At 32.5% G+C, this 20,522-nt stretch overlaps 2 protein-coding genes across 3 annotated transcripts; one reads left to right on the top strand and one right to left on the bottom strand.

The window, feature by feature from the left end:
- Window positions 1-3,786: 3,786 nt before the first annotated feature.
- Orc6 (Origin recognition complex subunit 6) lies at window positions 3,787-11,045 on the bottom strand. 2 transcript variants are annotated; one of them, XR_015822961.1, is made up of 6 exons: window positions 10,697-11,045; window positions 10,489-10,615; window positions 8,726-8,911; window positions 8,316-8,371; window positions 6,271-6,477; window positions 3,787-4,336 (listed from the first exon to the last, which is right to left on the bottom strand). XR_015822961.1 is itself a non-coding variant. In XM_088230363.1 (6 exons), the coding sequence occupies exons 1-6, from the start codon at window positions 10,759-10,761 to the stop codon at window positions 4,128-4,130; spliced, it is 837 nt and encodes a 278-aa protein (XP_088086489.1). In that variant the 5' UTR covers window positions 10,762-11,045; the 3' UTR covers window positions 3,787-4,127. The 2 variants fall into 2 exon arrangements, 1 of the variants encoding a protein (XP_088086489.1); XM_088230363.1 differs by having other exon boundaries at window positions 6,271-6,464.
- A 77-nt stretch (window positions 11,046-11,122) lies between these two features.
- EloC (transcription elongation factor elongin C) lies at window positions 11,123-18,112 on the top strand. The gene is made up of 3 exons (XM_088230364.1): window positions 11,123-11,191; window positions 14,743-14,968; window positions 16,533-18,112. The coding sequence occupies exons 2-3, from the start codon at window positions 14,757-14,759 to the stop codon at window positions 16,672-16,674; spliced, it is 354 nt and encodes a 117-aa protein (XP_088086490.1). The 5' UTR covers window positions 11,123-11,191; window positions 14,743-14,756; the 3' UTR covers window positions 16,675-18,112.
- The last annotated feature ends 2,410 nt before the right edge of the window (window positions 18,113-20,522 follow it).

The raw sequence follows: 20,522 nt of genomic DNA, 5'->3' as shown, positions 1-20,522 counted from the left end.
ATCTGTTCCAAATTAACCGAAGCCCGTAGTTTTGAAAATATTGACTAATGGTTGATTGGCAACCCTGTTATGTGTTGTAAAAATACATTTATTTTAACTTGATTTTAGTTTTATTTTAAATTTAAAATACATTAGTGAAATTAGTCATAAATAGTGCATTTTATTTTAATTTGCAGTTTGTGAATAAATGTACATGTTTTTATCAAACAATATATTTTAATTTACCACATTTTTTTTTTGCTTTTCTATAACATTATATATTTATATACAAGGTAATACTGAAAATAGCTTTGAAATTTATTTAATAAAAAATGATTTTTGAACATTTAATCTAAAGCTATGGTTTCTTAAGAGAGCGGTGCCGTTACCTAGCGGCTGTCATGTAGCGGTGGATGACAGGATTAAAACGTATGTACAAACCAGATTGCGCAGGTTTCTTAGAGAGTGTTGATTGTGAGCAGAATGTCAAACATTGGTGCTGTCATTTGGAGGACGGCCGTGGTAGTACAAATGGTTTGGGAACATTTTTTCTCATGTAGCGGCGAACACATTTTTGTGTCTGAAAGTAAGTGGAAACTTGATTTGGACTATCAAAAACAATCATGTTTTGTATGAAAATGTTGAAATTTGCACTAAACCTTGAAATTCATACTCTGTAGCATGATTTTTAAACATCTCACTCCTCCAAATGATGTTTTTCGACTTCCGATGACTCCTTATCCTTGAAATATATCTACTCATGCGCAGTCCGTTCAAAGATTGGATAGAACTAATGCTTCCCTAAAAATTTGACCTTTAATCAATTAGCATTTATTTATTTTATAAAATCAGCCATAAGTTAACTAATCTTTTAAATAACTACTGCAAATATTTTTTACTCAAATCATTGCGATTTTAGGTGGGTTTGATGTTCATTCATTAATAACTTCTAAAAAACTGACTTCCAACTGCATAGTTATGCGCGGACCAGTGAAAAATACACTGCGTTCAATCTTATTCTGGAATATGGAACTGCGTAAGTGTTTTTTTTCCTTTAAGGCAGTCCTTCCAGTAATGAATTTCACAAGTCCGCACATACGCAAATTGAGATCTTTAGTATCTCTGGAACCAATTCTAACATAACGATTGTTTTATAACAAATTTAGCACTTAAATCGGTTGTCAAGATGGTATTATAATATCATGAGAATATACTGGCAAAAAATGTTAACTCGAAAATGTGCGGATTTGACTTAATGATCCAGTTTTGTTAAGTTTTTAACGCTCTACAAACTGGCAAAATACACTAAGCCATATTAAATTTCATATTTCTGTAGTTTTAAAAATAAATTCAAGGTTAAGTCGTATACCGGGTATTTTATTCAGGTTAATAGCTTTAAATAACTTAATATTGACTTACTAAATAAAATTAAGTAACACAAAAATTTCAAACATGTTCTTAAATGAGCACTTAACATCTTACTATATTTAAATAAGATATAAAAGAGTTAAATTGGGAAAAAAACTTAAATGCTTGAATTCTCAGAACAGGAATTTGAGAATTTAAGTTTTTTGCTTTAAACTATGAAACATAAGTCTTTTATGCTGAAATTATGACATAAAATTGCTTTTAAGTTTTTTCAAAGCACTTCATTCGAATGAGGAAGTTCAGTGGTTTTTTTAAAAAAAAAATATTTGTTAATAGACTGTTAAACTAAGTCAAAAATTATTATTTTTTTATTTTATAAATCGTATTATCAGCGATACGATTTTTTAAAATGTTGTATTTCTGAAATAACTCCGCGTGTAACGTCAGAGGTTCATTTCCGCATTCAATTCTTCCCATTGGTCCAGAAGCGACAAGCAGACCAGAAATCTTCCATAGCTCTCAGATCATAGGTTGATTCACATGAACCAGTGACGTCATTCAAAGTAGTGCGTTTTTATCAAAATATTTTTTATTATTTTTTCTGTACATTTTCAAGAAACTTTGCAGTACAATTGAATGCTCTAATTTTCACCCCGCGTAAGAAAACACTTTTTGTATCCAATTTCCCGTAGGGCTGAAATTCCTCATTTCTGTGTTAGTAGTATCAATACGATTTTATTTATGTATAAACATTGTACTAAGTGATTGCTTCCCAATTGAAAACCTTACCGCACGCTTCTGCTTCTGCTTCTTCATAATGCTAAGTTTGTCAATTTTTTGCCGCAGTATGTCAGTTTTATACAATGAGTTCGATAAAAGTTGATTAATCAGAGGTGATCATGGCTGCTAGATAATAGCACCACTCTTTCTAAGTTGACAACTCTGATCACCGATCCCGTCTGCCTTGTTACGCCCACCGCTTTCTTAGGAAACCATAACTTAGCAGTACCCTTTTCTTTTAAGTATACCTCAATTTTTTACCAAATATTCATGCATACATGACATTTAATTTTATAATTGACAGTTTAATGTTGTTTTTTTACTGCTAGAAAATAAGAAATAATTTTAATAATCTCATAAAAATTTCTGACTTCTGCATTTGATTTTAATAAAAATCTAAATGACTCTGGGGAGTGAAATCCAGTATTTGTCTAGAAACATCTGGACAAATTCATAATTTTGTAAATAAATATTGCTTAGAATTGTTGAAGTTTAAAAAATAAAATCTAGTATGAAAACAGTTGATTTCTTCTACGCATAAAAATGACATCAATATAAGAATTTACAGGAGTAATGAAAAGTGTATGTTTGTTTGTCAAAAATATTTTTGAATATAAATATTTTGAATAAATACATAATTTTTATTTTATATTACCTTTAGTATTTAACCAATGCCCCCCTACACCCGTACCTGACATATGGCAGAGACTATGACTTCTATGAACATTTTATAAAATGAGAGATTCTGAACATAGGTATGTAGTTAAAAATTTGTTTTTTTTTAAAAATAACATTTTTAGGATAAGTAAGTTTATATAATATAACTAGAGGACCCGTCAGATGTTGTCCTGCCCAAACGTTGTGCGTTGGCATGCCTGCTATTAACTTGGAAAAAGATTTTAAATTGATAAGTAGGTACCTAGGTACTTGTTTGTGATTAAATTTCAAAACTAAAATTTTTTAATATTAAATTTAAGTAGGTACTTGTTTATGGTTGAATTCCAAAACATAAAATAAATATTTTTTCAAATATGGCATTCTTTTTGCAAACTTCAAACTCCAGTCTTCTCACCAACAGAGGGGTGTAATCGGTGTACTTATCTAGGAATAGTATTTTTTTTAATGTATTGAATTTAATAGTATTTTAGTGTTACCAAAAATCCAGTAAAAATAAATAAATGGGTAGAAATTTTAACAAATTTAAGGAAATAATCTGATTGAGATCCACAAAAAACAAATGCTATTTGTAAACATTCGAAAACCAACTTTTTTATAGACAAAATAACAACATCTTTCCATTTTTTTGTAAATGCGTTCTCCTCGAATGCAACCCTGGTAGATCGATGAATGAAACATTTATGCTCCTAACTTATTTTTTTACATTTTCGATTGAAGATTTTAATATCTACGAACACGCACAGCGCAAAGATCTATGTTTCTCCGAAAACCGCACGTAAATCGGTTAAGCCACTTAGAAGGAGTACGGTGACATCACATGTACAGAGGAATTATATATATAAAGATGGATTATTCCAAAAGCAAAAAGGGGCTGCGTGTGTGGGAAAATGAAAGACTGTGGACAAAGGCTCCCAGATCAAAATCCTCAAAATTCTGGGGTTCAACAAGAAATTGAGAGATCTAGTAACAATAATGACACCATTTCAAATTAAGATCTTTAATAAAAACACTGTCTAAATGTACAACATACAAAATAATCTTAAATTATGCATACTTTAAATTTTCTATTAGTTCAAAATTTCTTTCAGTCCCCTGACGTTAAGGCGACCATAAAATGATGTTTATTAAATAGGGTACTTTTACATTTTTTCACCATACTTGTACGCAATGTAAGTTAGAAGCGCACTTGAACCCGAAAATTATAAATGAAAACTGTCATTAGAATCGTAAAAATCTGCTCAAGATATTTAACATTATTTCCGATTTAAGAAAATACCCTATTCAGTAGAGTTAAATACATAGAAATTATTAGAATAATATTGTTAATCTATGACCAGTGTTAATCCTTTGGCTCGGTTAATGGCTGGCATGTTTCCACTCCTTACATCTTTAAGGTGGATGCAGTTGCTCTCTTCCATAGCGTTCAGTTCCCTGTGCGCTTCTTCCAGAATTCTCTTTTTCCACACTTCATAATCTTCTATTACGGGATGAGAAGTTTTTGAATCTTGGTTCTTCTCTTCCTTAGATTTTTCTGAAAATAAAAAACGTCATTTAAATACTAGTTGCCATAGAGTAATTAAAAGTTCTGAAAATAGGTGTATATCATCGGTTTACAGGTAAAACCCATTAAGTGGAGTTTTATGGTAGAGTGACTTTATGTCTTAAGCTTTTTAAACAATCTCTTGCATAAAAAAATCACTAAGTCCATTAAGCGATCTGAAATATATGGGATAAGATGATATACAAAACTAAACTTATTACTTAATGTAGTCTGATGTCAAGTTTCTGAGGCTTTTCTGCTAATTTATCCAAAATAGCATTAGGTGTTGGATTCATAGATCTGGACCTTTTGTCGGAAGATGAGTTTCATAGATAATTTTATAGACGTCGTAAAACAGAAAAAGTTCTTTCATGCTCTGCAGTAGACACCGGCAAAATTGCAACTATAGTAAAAAAAAAAAATATTTGGTAGCATACGTGTTTTTTCACAATATGCCAAAGCGGTTAAGGCATATTTTGGTCACTGGTCTTTTTTCAGTCTAGCAATTGGTCTGTACCTAAATTTAAGTTCCACTTTCAGTTCATCAAGACTACTTGTCAAGCCACTTCTATAAAACATTTCCATATCTTCAAATTCTTTTGAAGTAGCATCAGAAAGGATGAGAGGATCTGTCGGCAATAAACATTGAACTAACCAATAGCGATTTATGTTTTGAAAACTTTTCTTTTAAATAAGTAATAAAACTTACTTTTATATGAATATTGAAATGTGACAATTTGAATTTGATATTCATTACACAGTTGTTAAATTTTGTGGGGGTTTTGACACTAAATCCCCCCCCCCTCCCTCCGGGCCCACTTTTTATCATAAATCTGTATGTAATAAGTTTTGCCTGTAAACTGACGATATGAAAAATGAAATTTAGAAAAAGAGGATGGGACAAAGTTTAAATCAGTTTAAAACTAAAATAAATTAGGTAAAAGTAAAAAAATATTTATAACAATGTTAATAAGTATTAAAAATGGTATTCAAAACTGCTATATGAAAGAAAGTTAGTTTTGCTCATTTAAAAGTGCTAAAAGTATTTTTTAAATACAAAAGTGCATGGAAAATAGCTTTAAATATTGCAAATGAATAAAACATAACACTTGAAATTGATTGCAAAAGAGATGGAAAACATTTTTGAGAAGGAATATGGAAGGCTAGGCATTTAGAGCGTTTTTTACTTTGCACACTGTAACATTCACCATTCTGGCTATGTTTAAATATCCACATTTCTTAAACTTTTCCATTTACTGACTTATAAGAAGTAAACGAGCTGAAATCTGTATTTACGCATGTGAGATTCATCTAATTGAATTATTTCACCTACATACTAGGCAACACCTGAAAATTTTATTTCATTTAATTTCTATACTTCTTCATGGACCACGAATGAATGTTACACAGTGTGTAAAGTAGCCACTTAAACCAGCCAATGACAGATCATAAGCCCTGTAGATGCCTAGACTTCTATATTACCTTCTTTAAAACGTTCTTCATCTCTCTTGTATTACGTTAAACACAAAAAAAACACTAAACTTCCTCATCACAGTGTATCATGTCTATATATTGAGTTTTTCTACTGACATTTCTTGGTGGAACTGCATTTTAATTATAATAATAAAAATACTTTATAGTTTTATTCCACTTTTATTTATAATTTTTTTACCAGTGACCAGGTTTCGTCGTGACAGACACCAATCTGACAATGTCGGTCACGACGAAACCCGGTCAATGGTAAAAAAATTCTAAATAAAAGTGGAATAAAACTATAAAGTATTTTTACTATTATAATTATCATGTCTATGTTTTTTTATATGCAGATGTCAGCAATAAAAATATTTTTAAAATCTAAAGATAATGTCATCAAAAAAACTAGTAAAAAATATTTTCCACACTAAAATTACAATTAAAAAAATAACCTTGGAAACGTTCACAGATAATTTGTGCAGTATTTTGGCTCTGGTTTCCGAGTCTCGTGTTCTTGTTATCCCCGACTTCCTTAATAAAGTCATTTACCATCCTAGTCCAGTCTTCTTCCAGACTGTTCCACTGAGAAGGCTTCAGATGACTGAACGGTATCAACTTGCTTTTTGATACTTTGATTTTTTCCAATCTGAAATAGAAAACTAATACATAAAAATGAAATTACTGTCAGAGGAAGCACAATTAAAGTTTTTATGTATTAAATGACTTGGAGTTATTTGGAACAGATCTTTCTGCATTTCGGAGATCCTAGGAGAGTTTTATCATCTATTAATCGAAGGGGGCTGACCAAAAACGCTGGCAGTGCATTTCTTTGTATTTTGTAAACGTGGTCTATAAATATTAAGTTTAATAATATTTTAGTACAAATCTGACTTGGTATTGTAAACGAGCATTAATATGTGCAAGGACAGACCGCGCATCGTAACCAGATCGGGGCCCCGATTACAATGGGAAGTTAACATTTATCTACAAAGTAAAATTAAGTTTTCTGTATGAAAAGCAGAATACGCACACAATTTTTTCTTCTAAACATGTTCAATTATAGGTTACCGATGAAGATACTTTAAATGTTTATGCAAATATACTCATTTTCGTACACAAATATCGGTTTTTCTTTATAGACAGTCAAAGATAACTCTGTTAACTTCCCATTGTAATCGGGGCCCAGAACACTAAATCTGCCGTTTACATATTATGTATTAATATTATACGTAACTAAATCATAGAATTGTTACCAATATTCTGTCAGTACGCATGTTCAATGTGAACTACATATCCACACATACACTGGCATTGAAGGGATTATGTAAATTGTTTTATTTAAGTTTTTTTTCACATTATAAACAATAATTAATAATAAAAATAATGTGACCTCACTGACCTCCTTTCTTCCTCAAATGCATGATATACCACTACGAAGCATAGTCTATCTCGCTCAAGCCACGGCTTCACAAGATCTGGTGTTTTTCATGTATGTTCCGGACGCGTAGTATAAAATATGTAACTGTATAAAATATAATCAAATAACTAGCTAGAATCCGCGGTATATGTACGACCGAGCACTAGGCTCCCAATAAAGATAAATTATTCACTTTCGAGCCTGGCCTCAGTATTACCGGGGCAAAATATAGCCATAGAATATCTTAAATAATGGTAAAAATAAAATTGTAATCATCATGTTGCGCGCGTCGCGGCTGCCGACGAAATAGCCCGTATGGGCGCTAGGCGCCCGTATTTACGCCACCTGCGGCATGTAGTGACCCAGGCAGCCGGAGCGGGTGGGACGGCTGACTCACGGGGCCCGACGCCCATCGCTTTATAAGGCGTGTAATTTGTATCATTAAATCAGTTGAGTTCCTAACTCTGAACAGTTCAGACGTGTTTCATTCAGTTCTCCGCCCTGTTCGCCCTCCTGCACTTCGCTTCGCTCTGCCAGCTGACTGCCTTCGCCTCTCTACAACACTTGCACCGGGTGGAAAGTCCTTTTCAGGGAAAATGAGGTTGACTTGCAGTCGGCGCAGCTGTGCCCCTACCTTCCGACTTTGTCTTTGACTCTGTCTGGGAGGGCGGCTTCTCGTTTACTCCTGGAAGCCTGACTGCGGCAAACGCGGGTGACGAACCAGCGCACACACGTGGTAACGCGTACGTTACAATGTAAATTTAGAGTAAATGCTCGCACAAAACAAGATATATCTTTTGGCTCTTTGGTCAGGTCATTCAGACAGACTTCAGTATTCCCTTCTCTCAAATATTCTCCATCTCTGTTGTGATATGTTAATCTCAATGACTCCCTCACAAAATATTGTAGCAATAAATCCCGGTTTCTTTGTATATATTCTTTGCATATATTAACTATCAATTATTTATTCACACATATTTTGTACTTGGATATTTTGTACTGCACTAATGCACATACTGAGAACCGCCGTTGCTATCAATTGTACCATTTTTCGCTTAAGTGGATTCATATAGACTTTACCTGCAAGCTTGATAAACAGCCATACAAGCAAACTGTGGATGACCCAAATCGGAATTCTATAATAAAAATAATAATTAAGGCTTTCTTAAAATAAGCATTTTTCACAAAATAATTACATATGTATTGTCAAGATTCAAATTAGTGAAATTTCTTCATGAAAGTTTATTGGATTTTAAAAATATAGATGTTTTGGTACACAAACATTGAAAAATAATACAAAATGTGAAGAGAAAGCTCAGTATATACTTCCCAACAACTAAATGTGTATGCTGCATACGAATGAAGAGGTTGCAAAAGAGAAAAAAGAAACAGAATAATTTAAATAAATGCATTTTATTTGTAAAAATAAACTACCTCGTATAGTTGATTTTAATTTATTTTACAACCAGAAATACTTTGGTAAAACAAACCTTGATATCAGTCTTTTTGAACCATTCCAGTATGCTTTTAGCTGTGGTAGATGCCTTTGTACAGCCGAGTTGAACACACAAACTATTGGTGCTCGTAACATCTTCAATGTTAAGTAACTTCTTGATATTGTGTTTGATATTGGCGTACATGGACTTTTTTATGGCAGCTAACTTGAATGCCAATTCCTGCAAAAGGCCGACACATTGATATGCTATTTACTTATACCAAGAACTAAAGTTCATAGGTGAAAGCGAGATTTTTCACAATGAATTCGTATCATCATGGTACTTCGATTGCGGCATATGTTGATAATTTTTTTAGATGGAAGGTAAGATAATCAGTCTTCCGCTTTAAGAACAATGAAATATTTCCGGGTAGAAACACCTTTTCAATCAATCAATATTTCTCTACTTCAGTATTTTCAGCCCGAACACAGAACATTTTCATAATTAAAAACATTATATCCCCTATGTAAAAAGAGGTTCTGGTGTACTTATTTATTATTTTACAGTTTTTTGTATTATTTTATTTAGTCATTTTAAATAATGTTTTCTTACTGGGGTGTCCCACGTCGAGGTAAACATTTTACATACATAGTTTTGATACATGCCCTTAATACATAGTAAATCAAATCTTACTTCCTTAGTAAAAATACAATTAAAATACTTTTTTCCTATTTGGCCGGATTCATTTATCAACCCATGCGCAACCCACCTCCATTATCCACTTCTGTCAGCAACTTCTTGTGATTACTTATCAATTGTCCTTATGGACATTGGAAGTATTAGATTGTACACTTTAATTAAGAAGTAGACCAATTCTCTTTGACCGAAAGTTATGTTAATTTTAATTTGTATTATAAATAATAAATAACCCAATATCATAACTATCCTGTCCTCACCCAATAATCCTGTATGTAAAATTGTGTGTTAATATCTTGTAACTAATGGAATTAAGTAGTAAATATTTATGTTGTAGATAGTGTAATATTAATAATATACTAATTTGCACACATAAATTACTAAAATGAAAATGTGTGAATAGAAAAATAGAAAAAAAAAACAAAATACGACACTGACTAGAAACAGTAGCGCAGTGAAAAAAGCCACTAAAAAGAAGAAGAAGAAAATTGTTTTTGCGGCATCAGGGTTGAGTGGTTTTATTCCCAGGAAGAAAAACATTATTATTATTAGTTATAGGCAGGCAGCCTTTGCTGATGTGCCTATATCTCGTGTGCTGCTTTTTGTCTGCGTTCTTCTTCCTTTAAAAAAGCATCCAAATGGTTTTTGAACTGGTTGACCGAAATGGAATGGACAATTCGACTTGGCAATTTATTCCAGTTTGAAACTACCCTACTGGAAGAGAAGTTTTTCTTGGGGTTGAGGTGGAATTGGGGACGATAGAGCTTCCAGTTATGACCCTCTAAATTTGTGTTGGGATTTAATTGATACATCTCATGCAGGGGGCAGTCATAGTAATTATTGAGCATGAAATATTATTTTAAAATGTGGATTTACACAACAACATTACATTTTTCCTTGACTGGCACCTGAAGCCTAAGATTTATCACCTCACCTTCATGTCACAAAGTATCAATATATGCCGTATTACTAGTGCCCTTTGCACCACTGAGTGCAGATAGGAACATGATCAGTATTACATTCAACAATCACCGTTCTGCCTACGCCTTAATATCCACATTTTCTTTATAAAATTCTTTGAGGGTTACAAAGATCTGGACACATTCAAAATTATTACTTACAATATCAAAGGTGAGTCCTTGAGTGTCAGCTGCCAAATCTAAACAAACAATAGATTTCGCCGATTCGCTCATATTGCTTGTTCCAGACATTTTGAGTCTGAGTAAACGATCATACTCGCAAGCTTTTCTGAAAATAAATAAGAATGTTAGTGAAGAAGTTCAGTTGATAGCAGTCAAAATAAAAGGAAATAAAATAGAAATAACTAACCCAATAACAGCTTTCTCGTCAATCAAGCCAAGTTTTGAAGCCATCAGCTTGATAGTTTCCGCCATGGTAATAAATTATGGATTTTTAATTCCTGATTTTTTTTGCAAGTAAATGTAAAAGTTTAAATAAAGTAAACAAAAAACAACAGTTTAGTACTATCTAAAGTAACTAACTTCAAAAGTGAAATTCATAATATAACTAAACGAAACAATGAAATGAATTAAATGTGAAAAGTAAACAAATATCTGACTGAAAAATGCTATCTGTCAAAGTCAAACACAAACTTTCTTGCTTTCTGCTTTTCGATTACGCGGTCTTTTCTCATTTCTCGAAATTTTAGAGCTCAGATAAAACATCCAAAATAAACTCTCAGCAAATTTGTCTATTTTTCCCATAGAATTCGTACAGTCTTTGTCAATTTTCTATATTGTCTATTAACTGTCTGCGGCCGAACGGTAAGCGCCAAAGGTCGCTCGTTTGACGTCTCAATTTCAGGTAAATAACGCTTATTTTCACGTATTTTGTGTTTTCTTTCATTTAATTTGATTATTATCTTCAAAATTACGATATTTGCAATACTTTCCCGCGCTGGGGTATTTTTTTTCCATCGTATGATAACCTTACATTTGATCAGTTTTCTCGACCATGGACCGGTTTATTTTGCAATTTTATCGACTAGTTATGTCTAACAAATAATATCTTCGCTGGTTGTTACATATTTTATTGATTAATAGAAGAATACGCTTATATTTATAATGTTTTGCCCGACAATGAGTCATCGTATTATACGGAATGTCAAAGAAGTGTCATTTGTGATTTCATTTTCTTCAACACGTTTTATCTCAACGATGCATATTGGATTTTCCTTGTGCAGTTTATTGCGTAGTTTTCAGCGGGCTTTTATCCACATTGATGTCATAATTCTTCTTTGGAATGCTCAAAGTTCTTGAGAATAGCTTTGTTTTGATTGCGATGTCATTACAATTGACAATAATTGACCGCAGAATGTTTCCCTACACTAAATTGTAAATAGCATTAAATGTTGAGTGTTATTGTTGTGTGTGTAAACACTTTGTTATTTATGAAATTTTCAAAATATAATTTATTATAACTAGGTAGGTACTTATATTTTTCTTGTAGGTACTTAGGTATATTCCAATTTCAAAATCTAATAATTACAATATATTATAAACCCCTTTTTATTCTAATTTTGAAAAATAGACATGTTTTATAATGAAAGAATTTACAGGCAATTTATTTCTTATATAAGCATGAAGGTAGGATTACATTATTCTCATGTGTTGTGGAGTGGTGTGTTGAGGAGCCGTCTGGCGCGTCTCGCTTCTATGGATATTGTATGGACAATATTACACTGCTCTAGTCTGTTGTGTCACGGCGCCTCGACAATACATGAGAGCAATGTAATTCTGCCCATACAATATCCATAGAAGCGATACGCGCCAGGTGGCTCCCCAATTCGCCACACCACAATGCGTGAGAATAATGTAATCCTGCGTTTAGAGATTTGTTTTATATTATATTACAATATATATATTTATGTGAAATGAAAGCTACTTACCATATCAAATGTGTTATTTTAGTCAATTTTTTTTTTTCATTTTCACAATTTTGACTGCTGCTAGCTAATGCTGTATCTGTGGTAACAAGTTACTAAGAAAATATGTAGATTGTCGCCTTAATTTGAATACAACAAAGGGGTTTTTTTTTCTGTATTTGAGATTATGATTGAATATTTTTCACTGTACAAAATAGCATCTATCTCTGTCATTTTAACAAAGAAATTGTTGACAGAAAAGAGATAAAACACATTTTTTTAATAACGCGTAACTCAAAGAAGATGTATATTTTTTGGAATACAGCATAAGTCACTAGATTGTCAGTAGTACAATAGTTTACATTTGTTGGATAAAACACTTAAAAATCCACGTTTACCTCAAAAACAAAATATTTGCCAAAAAAAAACACTTAAGTTTCATACAAAATTAATGATATATGAAGTTTTGATTGTCTCCTGAAAAGTTTACGTTTAGTGAAATTGTATTCAAATCAAGATGAGGATATCTCTTTCTTACGTGGATGATTGCTTGTGAAACGTGATTTGCTATTTTTTTTTAAAATTGAGCGCACTGCAATATTTGTTATATCTTAGATGTAGCTAGTATAGGAATAATAATAACTACGATTGGTTGGAATGTTTTTCCTTGAGGATGACATGTAATATTTGTTGTGTGATGCGTGTGTTTAATGGAATAAGAAGACCTGTAATACTATCATCAATTTTATAGTAATTATATAGACACAGGCTTTAACTTAATGTGGTCAGCAGTACATTCACAATAGTGACATTTGATAAATTCGTACAGCGTGACAACTTAACTTAGCAAATGTCACTCATTTTGTGTTTCGCGCAAACAAACGGCTGTCAGCTTTCCCTACTCTTTCAATAACACACCTATTTCTATAACAGATAGTCAGATTCACGACTTAGGTGTTATTTTTGACACTAAACTAATGTTTAATATTCATATTGAATCTGTCCTGAAAAAAAACATATAAAATGCCCGGACTTAAACGAAGATCGAAACCATTTAAACATGCAGAGACATATATATAACTTTATAAAACATTTGTTCATCCCCAGCTAGAATACTGTACTCCTATTTGGTCCCCTTACTATAATGTCAGTATTAATAGACTAGAAAGGGTCCAACAAAAAAGAAATTAACAGGTCGACTACCGGTTAAACCTTAACTTCTCTAACTATGCTAAAAATATGCAGTACCATGGAATAAACTCTCTTAAAAATCGAAGAAAAATGGTAGACCAGTTATTTTTATACAAATTAATAAATAATAAAATTGAATCCCCTAATCTACTTGAAAGACTTCCATTCTGTGTGCCATCTAGACCGACAAGACAAAATCTTCTGTTTTACACTGAAAACGCATCAACAAACTATTTGAAACAATCTACTATACCTAGAATATGCGAGCAATATAACAATAAATTTACTGAGGCTAATATTTTTTATGACAGTGTATGTAAATTTAAGCAAAAATTCATAGAAATATTGAGAGAAGCAGCTTAATTAATTTTATTATAACATAGTTTTCATTTCTTATCTTTTGCATTTGCTATATTGAACTTAATTTAAATTACTGTCTTAAGTGTAAACATTTTTTTGGTGTGTGCATGAGTGTCCTACACTAATATACAAAGAAATTACAAATATTTATGTATATACTGTTTGTTTACCCAATAAAATAAATAAATACATACGTATTTTGACTGTGTTGTTGCCAGCCATATTTATTTCTTAAAATTTATAGGACAGGGTGCCACATTTTGTTAGTTTTGAATATGCCGTTTTATTGAACTCATTCAGGAGAGAAAATGGCATTAATCCTTCTTTTACTGTGCCAAAACATCTGCGGGTTACGGTGATGTGTAGTCAATACACATACAAAAAATTAGATATTTTTAATACGAAAAAATTAATATTCATAGGCTTCAATCATTTATACACAGTTGTAGTCAAAAACATGAAAAAACTATTAGCTGACATTCGCAGCTCTAACAAAGAGACTGCCCTAAAGGCTAAAAAGCACTAAATTTATTGTGCTATTTAAAAAAAAAAATATACAAGTTATGCTTCAAGGTAATGGGTAATAATAATATAATAATAATATAATATATCACAATGTTAATCATAATTGTCGTTTGAGTTGATTTCGTAGATGAGAGATGTTGTCGGATCACACAGAACCACAGAAAAAATAGCAGTATATATTATGTACTATGTGGGTACAAATTTATGATAATTTTTTATAGCTTACCTGTAAATAAAATCACCGTTCGCATTGTTAGCCATCGAGTCTGAAACGCTCGTCCGTGGTTCTGGTTCTTTTTCACACTCCGAACTGTATTTTTTATTCACCCGCACAAATTATTTTGTAAACAACTCCTTATTATAAAAGCCCTCGGGGCGTTAAACGCAAAAAAATAATGAGATGTTTGTCTCCCAGGTCAGCCAGGCGAGATGTCGTCCGAGCCAGCGGAGGAGGGCGCGAGAGTGTTCGGGGGATGCGAGGGTCCCGACGCCATGTACGTGAAGCTCATCAGCTCCGACGGCCACGAGTTCATCGTGAAGCGTGAGCACGCTCTCACCTCGGGCACCATCAAGGCCATGCTCAGTGGGCCTGGACAGTTTGCCGAGAACGAGGCCAACGAAGTTAACTTTAGGGAAATACCGTAAGTTAGAGATGCCCCATCATTTTTCATATTCAATCACTGTTTGCATATTTAGGGTTTTCCTTCCCACTTTTACCCCCTCCACTTCTCATAGTATAGTTTCCTTAATTTGACTGTTTTTTTTTCTCTATTATTTTACCTGCATATTTATTATTGTATATTTTATAGAAGCATTAATTTTACCCGTCAATAAACCTCAGCAATGTTTGGAGTACGTCCAAATGTTTGACAAACTGGATTTTCTCCCTAGGGAGTTATTTAGATCTAAATTTGTTGCAACAGAGAGGAAAAATATTTTTGAGAAGAGAACATGGAACTTAAAATTTAATTTTGTCCTTGAGAGCTTAATACGCTCCTCCAAAAATAAAACACTGTCCGATAAAGGAAATTTGTCCCTTATACACGACACCTCGCCGTGTGTATAGTTGAACTGAAGAATAGTGGCTCTGCAGCTGCTATTGACCGGTTATCTCGGGTGAGATAGACTTCTCTTGGATGGGTCGGCGGTGATATCCTCCAAAGGGGGCAGGCGGCGGAGGCGAAGGTGTAGAGGGCGTAATTCCAATAAAAACACGCTTAGACCTTTTTATGCACAATTTATTTACCAAAAATATACAGGTTTTATCTATTCATTTGCACCACGTAACGGTCGGGCATCGTACGAGACAGCATATATACGCCGCAAGAGAGAGCGAGAGGGGGTTGGGCTGTCCCGGATTAAATCGTAGCGCGATCTCTCATTGGCGGGACATTTTTACATTTTGTTTCTTCATTTGACTTTGAAACGAAATAACTCTTGTGGTGTATAATTTACATATGAATCAAGTATGTAGGCATCATCCCCGTGTCATAATTAACGCTTAAATAACACGGGAAAATATCCTACATACTGGTTAAATGGGATTTGGTGAGGCCTAGTACCTCACAATCCTATACATATTTGTGGCTTGAGTCTCGATATTCTAACGTCTGCCAAGTGACCTAATTAACCATCTTTATTAAAGGGGCAGCTCATTCGATTACAAAATCGAGACTCATAACCGAAAAAAACAAGAAAAACCAACATATAAATAAATTCATAATACACTTGTACAGTCTATTCTCATAAGGGCGCCGCATGTAGCCTAGCGACAAACCTGCGAAGCTTCAGCCACCATCAGGGGTCTAATAATTCCTCAGCGCCCAGTCGAACATTTTTCTCCGCGCAGCTATCTAACATCTCTGGAAAGTTGTCATGTTTACTAAATTGTTTAAGTTCAAGATAAACACAATCCATTTTACTACAGAAAAATGTGTTATTCCATTTAATCCAGGTATAAGCGTGGAATAAGTTTCTACGGTCTTTATCCTAGCTCTATACTGATTATAACTTTATGCGAAGTTTTTAAGTAAGAATAATTAAAGTAAAATTATCTTTCTTCCGGCACATTCATAAACTGAAGCTACTGTATTAGAGGGCATTGGAATATTATGTTTAACCAAAAACCCAATAAATCTGTTTAGAATCAGATTGCCAATTTATCTGACTTCAGTAATGTTTACCTACAATTGGTCGTGCTTCCAGGTCACACGTTTTGCAAAAGGTCTGCATGTACTTCACATACAAGGTCCGGTACACCAACAGCTCCACAGAAATACCCGAGTTCCCCATCGCTCCCGAGATCGCCCTGGAACTACTCATGGCCGCCAACTTCCTCGACTGTTAGCGACTCAGCCCCCACTCCTTACCGCTGCCTACTGCGGGGAACCGACTCTCCCCTCGACTCCACTTACCGAGTCCACAATAAATTATCTTCATAGATCGTAATTTCTAATGTTTTCCGACCTTTAATTATAATAATCATAATCCTATTGTCGTCGTGTTGATAGTGCGGTGCGAGTTTCCAATTAGAATGATTTACTATTTTTTATTTTTTAAGTTATTTTATGCATTATAGATTTTCAATGGTTTTTTTTATCTTTCCCGTTGAAGGATTCGCTTCTCAGTTTCCTTATCTCAAAATGATTTATTAAATGTTTTTTAATTGGGCGAAGTTAAAATGATTACAAATTTCTCGATGCGTGATGCCATTTTGGGGTTATTTACTAACAAAATACTACATTTTTGTTTCATCTCGAGGTTAGTGAAGTCAGTTTGTGGAATGTTAATTCTATTTATTATAAATTTAGTATAAGGCGAAGGGGAATTGTATCGAATGTAATATTTAAATTGACTGTCGCAAATCACACCCGTGTTAAAATATTGTTCATGAAAAGATAGTAACGGTGTCTTGATGAATTCATTTGATTGAATCATTTTTCGTTTGTATAATTTCTAACATTTTCTAATTTTTCAATTTCCATCGACTGCACAATGATAGAATGGCGATTACTTTAATTTTAAATTTTGTTGCTAGAAAAGATTTTTGTTAGAATTTTAAACCTCAATCCTGAGAATTTCATACAAAAAAATACATGTATCTTAATTTCGATATCTAACGATCTTTAGATGTATTGTTACATAGTTCGTACCACTGCTATTTATAATATTGTGTAATGTATTTTAAAACTCAATTAAAAACCTATTCACAAAACGCGGTGTAAAGTTATTAAATAAATAATTAACTTTTAATGCTAGTTTCTGCCATTTTTATAAATTGCAATTAGGCTGCATTTATACAGTAAATTGTAGCAAAGAACAACTTAAAACTGAGCTGTTTCTCTCACTTAAAAAAATGTCTTTACAAAGAATGTGAATAAAGAGGCATGTATTTTGATTTGTCTTAGAATTAAACCACTGTAATTATTCAATAGGTATTAATTTTATCGGACAATGAAATATAAACTGAAGATGGTAGAGTCACCATGAAGTTTAAAACGGCCAGATAATTCTTATCAGCAATCAAACAACTATCTTAGGCTACATTGTTTCTGAACATGTTTGCGGACACTTTTTTCCTCATAGGATCCATTCATATGGACACATATCATAACTCGGCGTCTTTTCCCTCGCGTAGCAAAAGATCTTATTTGACCAACATACTAGGACATATATTTTCTACAGGGGCACAATATCTTCTACTATACAATTACTTCAGTTTCATGTAGGCTTTTATAGCCATCTTTTCAATGCGAATGTCTTTTGGACAGACGTTATTTCCTAAATGAAAGACACGATTTTGACGGCTATTCTAGGCATAACCGTGACAAGTTAAAATATAAAAAAAATTAATCTATCGATCACTGCTATTCAATTGATAAGTTTCTCAGTAAGTATATATTTAATTTTGTATTGGATATGTCATTGGGATATCATGAAAATACATTCTACATTCATTGTTTATAATAAATATATAAAAAATAAATCATTTCAACGATCCCAAATAAATACTGTAATTTTGCATGTTCTTTTTTTAATTGAATAAATGTAAATGATTTGTCAGTTGAAATTACATTTCAAACTTTATGTGTCAATATCTTCATTTCCTCAGTCGTAAATGTTCTGTATGCATTACGATGCCTTTGGTACTGTATTTAATCATATGAAATCCCCAATGTTATAATTTATAATAAGTTTTCAAGCTGCTAAATTGGTTTATTTTTGTTGAAAAATTATCAGACTGATTTTAATTATAAGTATGTTTTTTTTACATCCCAGAGAAATGTGTCGCAATTCAAAATAAAAAATTTAGTCAAAAAATAAACAAAGAAATTATCAACAATGTTTTGAGTATGTCCAAACCCTTGCAGATATGCTGGATTTCCTCCCTGGGGAGTTATTTAGATCTAAACTTGTTGCAACAAATTTAGATATAAAGAAATTATGAAAAAGGATATGGAAGTTGCATATTAACTTATGTTTTTCTATAAGTTACAAATTAAATTATTTTGTACGATTCTACTTACCATTTACAAGCATTAATTTATTATTGGTAAAAGAAAAATGGGGATTATACCAAGTTGGTATTTTAATTTATGATCTCTATAAAAATATTTGTTATAAATGTAATTACAGGTAATTCTATAAAGAATTGTCCAAATATTACGAAAATCGAAATCAGAAGTGGTTTCTTATAAAAATAACATCACAATCCTGATACTTTCATAATAAAATTTTCATCAATAAAAATAGCTACCTATGTAATAACTTGATAATAATGTAAACATAAGTTATTACCCCAGAGTAATAACGCGCTACAGCTATAGAGATGCCATTTCGCTCTATTGCATATTTTTGGTTTAACAGCAGACGTGTAATGGGCGGTTTCATCGCTGCGTCGCAATTCTCAACCCGAGTACCGCGGCCCATTGTTTTGCTGTAAACTATAGCTGTAAAATATAACTTCACAATCGATAATCCTAGAATTATTTTTGTCCATATGTGGGTGGCGCGTTATTGCTCCGGGGTCATTACCCAGTTGTCAATAAATAAAGTAAATATAAACAAACAAAAAGTAAATATATTTAAATATATACCTTGAATTGCTTCACTTTTCTTCAAGATCTGCGATTTCATAACCTTTTACTATTGTATATTATATAAACGGATATTACTCACACATTCAAACAATTAATAATTGAACTGCGCTATTCTTTAGAGTTTGTTGATTTTCCGAATGCCAAATACCTTATACATATATCCGATCTTGTAGATGTAGTAGTGTAATGTGTGTATAATGCTTAACAAGTAATTTGCGATGTGGTAGTTTTGTAACGGTTATTGGCTAAAGGCGAGGTAAGCCGAGCCTTGTAAGAGGACACTGACTGATATTGTTTTGCAATTAGATATTTCTGTATTTCCTTCACTAGCACATTATAAACCGTATTATAAATAAAAATATATCATTTTTAATTTCACGTCTTTCATATTCTTATTTTACTCTACACAGTAATATCTGTTTTGTAATGCCCGGTGATGACAGATTACCCAAATGTAAGGAAAATTGGAAAATTAATAAAAAAACTACAATTGTGTAAGTATTGCTTTCATTTCATGTATTAACTGTATAAACGAATAGATCAACACACATTATGAAGGTGTCTGTCAAATATTTTTATTTGGCATAAACCCTTTCTATGTCGCGTACATAATGAAAATTGTACAGACGTCATTAACTTTTAATGAGGAAGTTCAGTGGTATTTTTTTATTTGTTAATAGACTTTCAAACTAAGCTAAAAAAAATATATTTTTATGTATCGTATTATCATTGCTATAATTTTTAAAGTTTTGTATTTTTTAAATTACTTTTTTAATTAATTACTCTTCGGTGAGTTGTTCTAATCAGTGGGTTGGCTTCCCGGAAGCCGAAAATCTATCACAACACTCTGTCATTGTATGATTTAGAAGAACTTGAAATCATCAAATCTAAAACCATTTTTATTATTTTTTTCATACATTTTAGAGAATCTTCGCCATACATTAAATGTGCAAATTTTTACCGCGTGTAGAGTTTTTTATATTTAATTTCCCGTAGCACTGAACTTCTTCATTGAGTTGACCGACCCATCTTCTGGATAAATGACCTCTGTTTGGAATGACCTCTGACCTTATGTTCGGAATCCTGTATTATTAAT

This window comes from Micrasema longulum, unplaced genomic scaffold (assembly GCF_059751315.1).
Source record: "Micrasema longulum isolate JH-2025_06_02 unplaced genomic scaffold, ASM5975131v1 h1tg000748l, whole genome shotgun sequence".
NCBI lineage: Eukaryota > Metazoa > Arthropoda > Insecta > Trichoptera > Brachycentridae > Micrasema > Micrasema longulum.
Note: the sequence above shows the minus strand (reverse complement) of the source record. Positions and strands in the feature narration are given on the sequence as shown.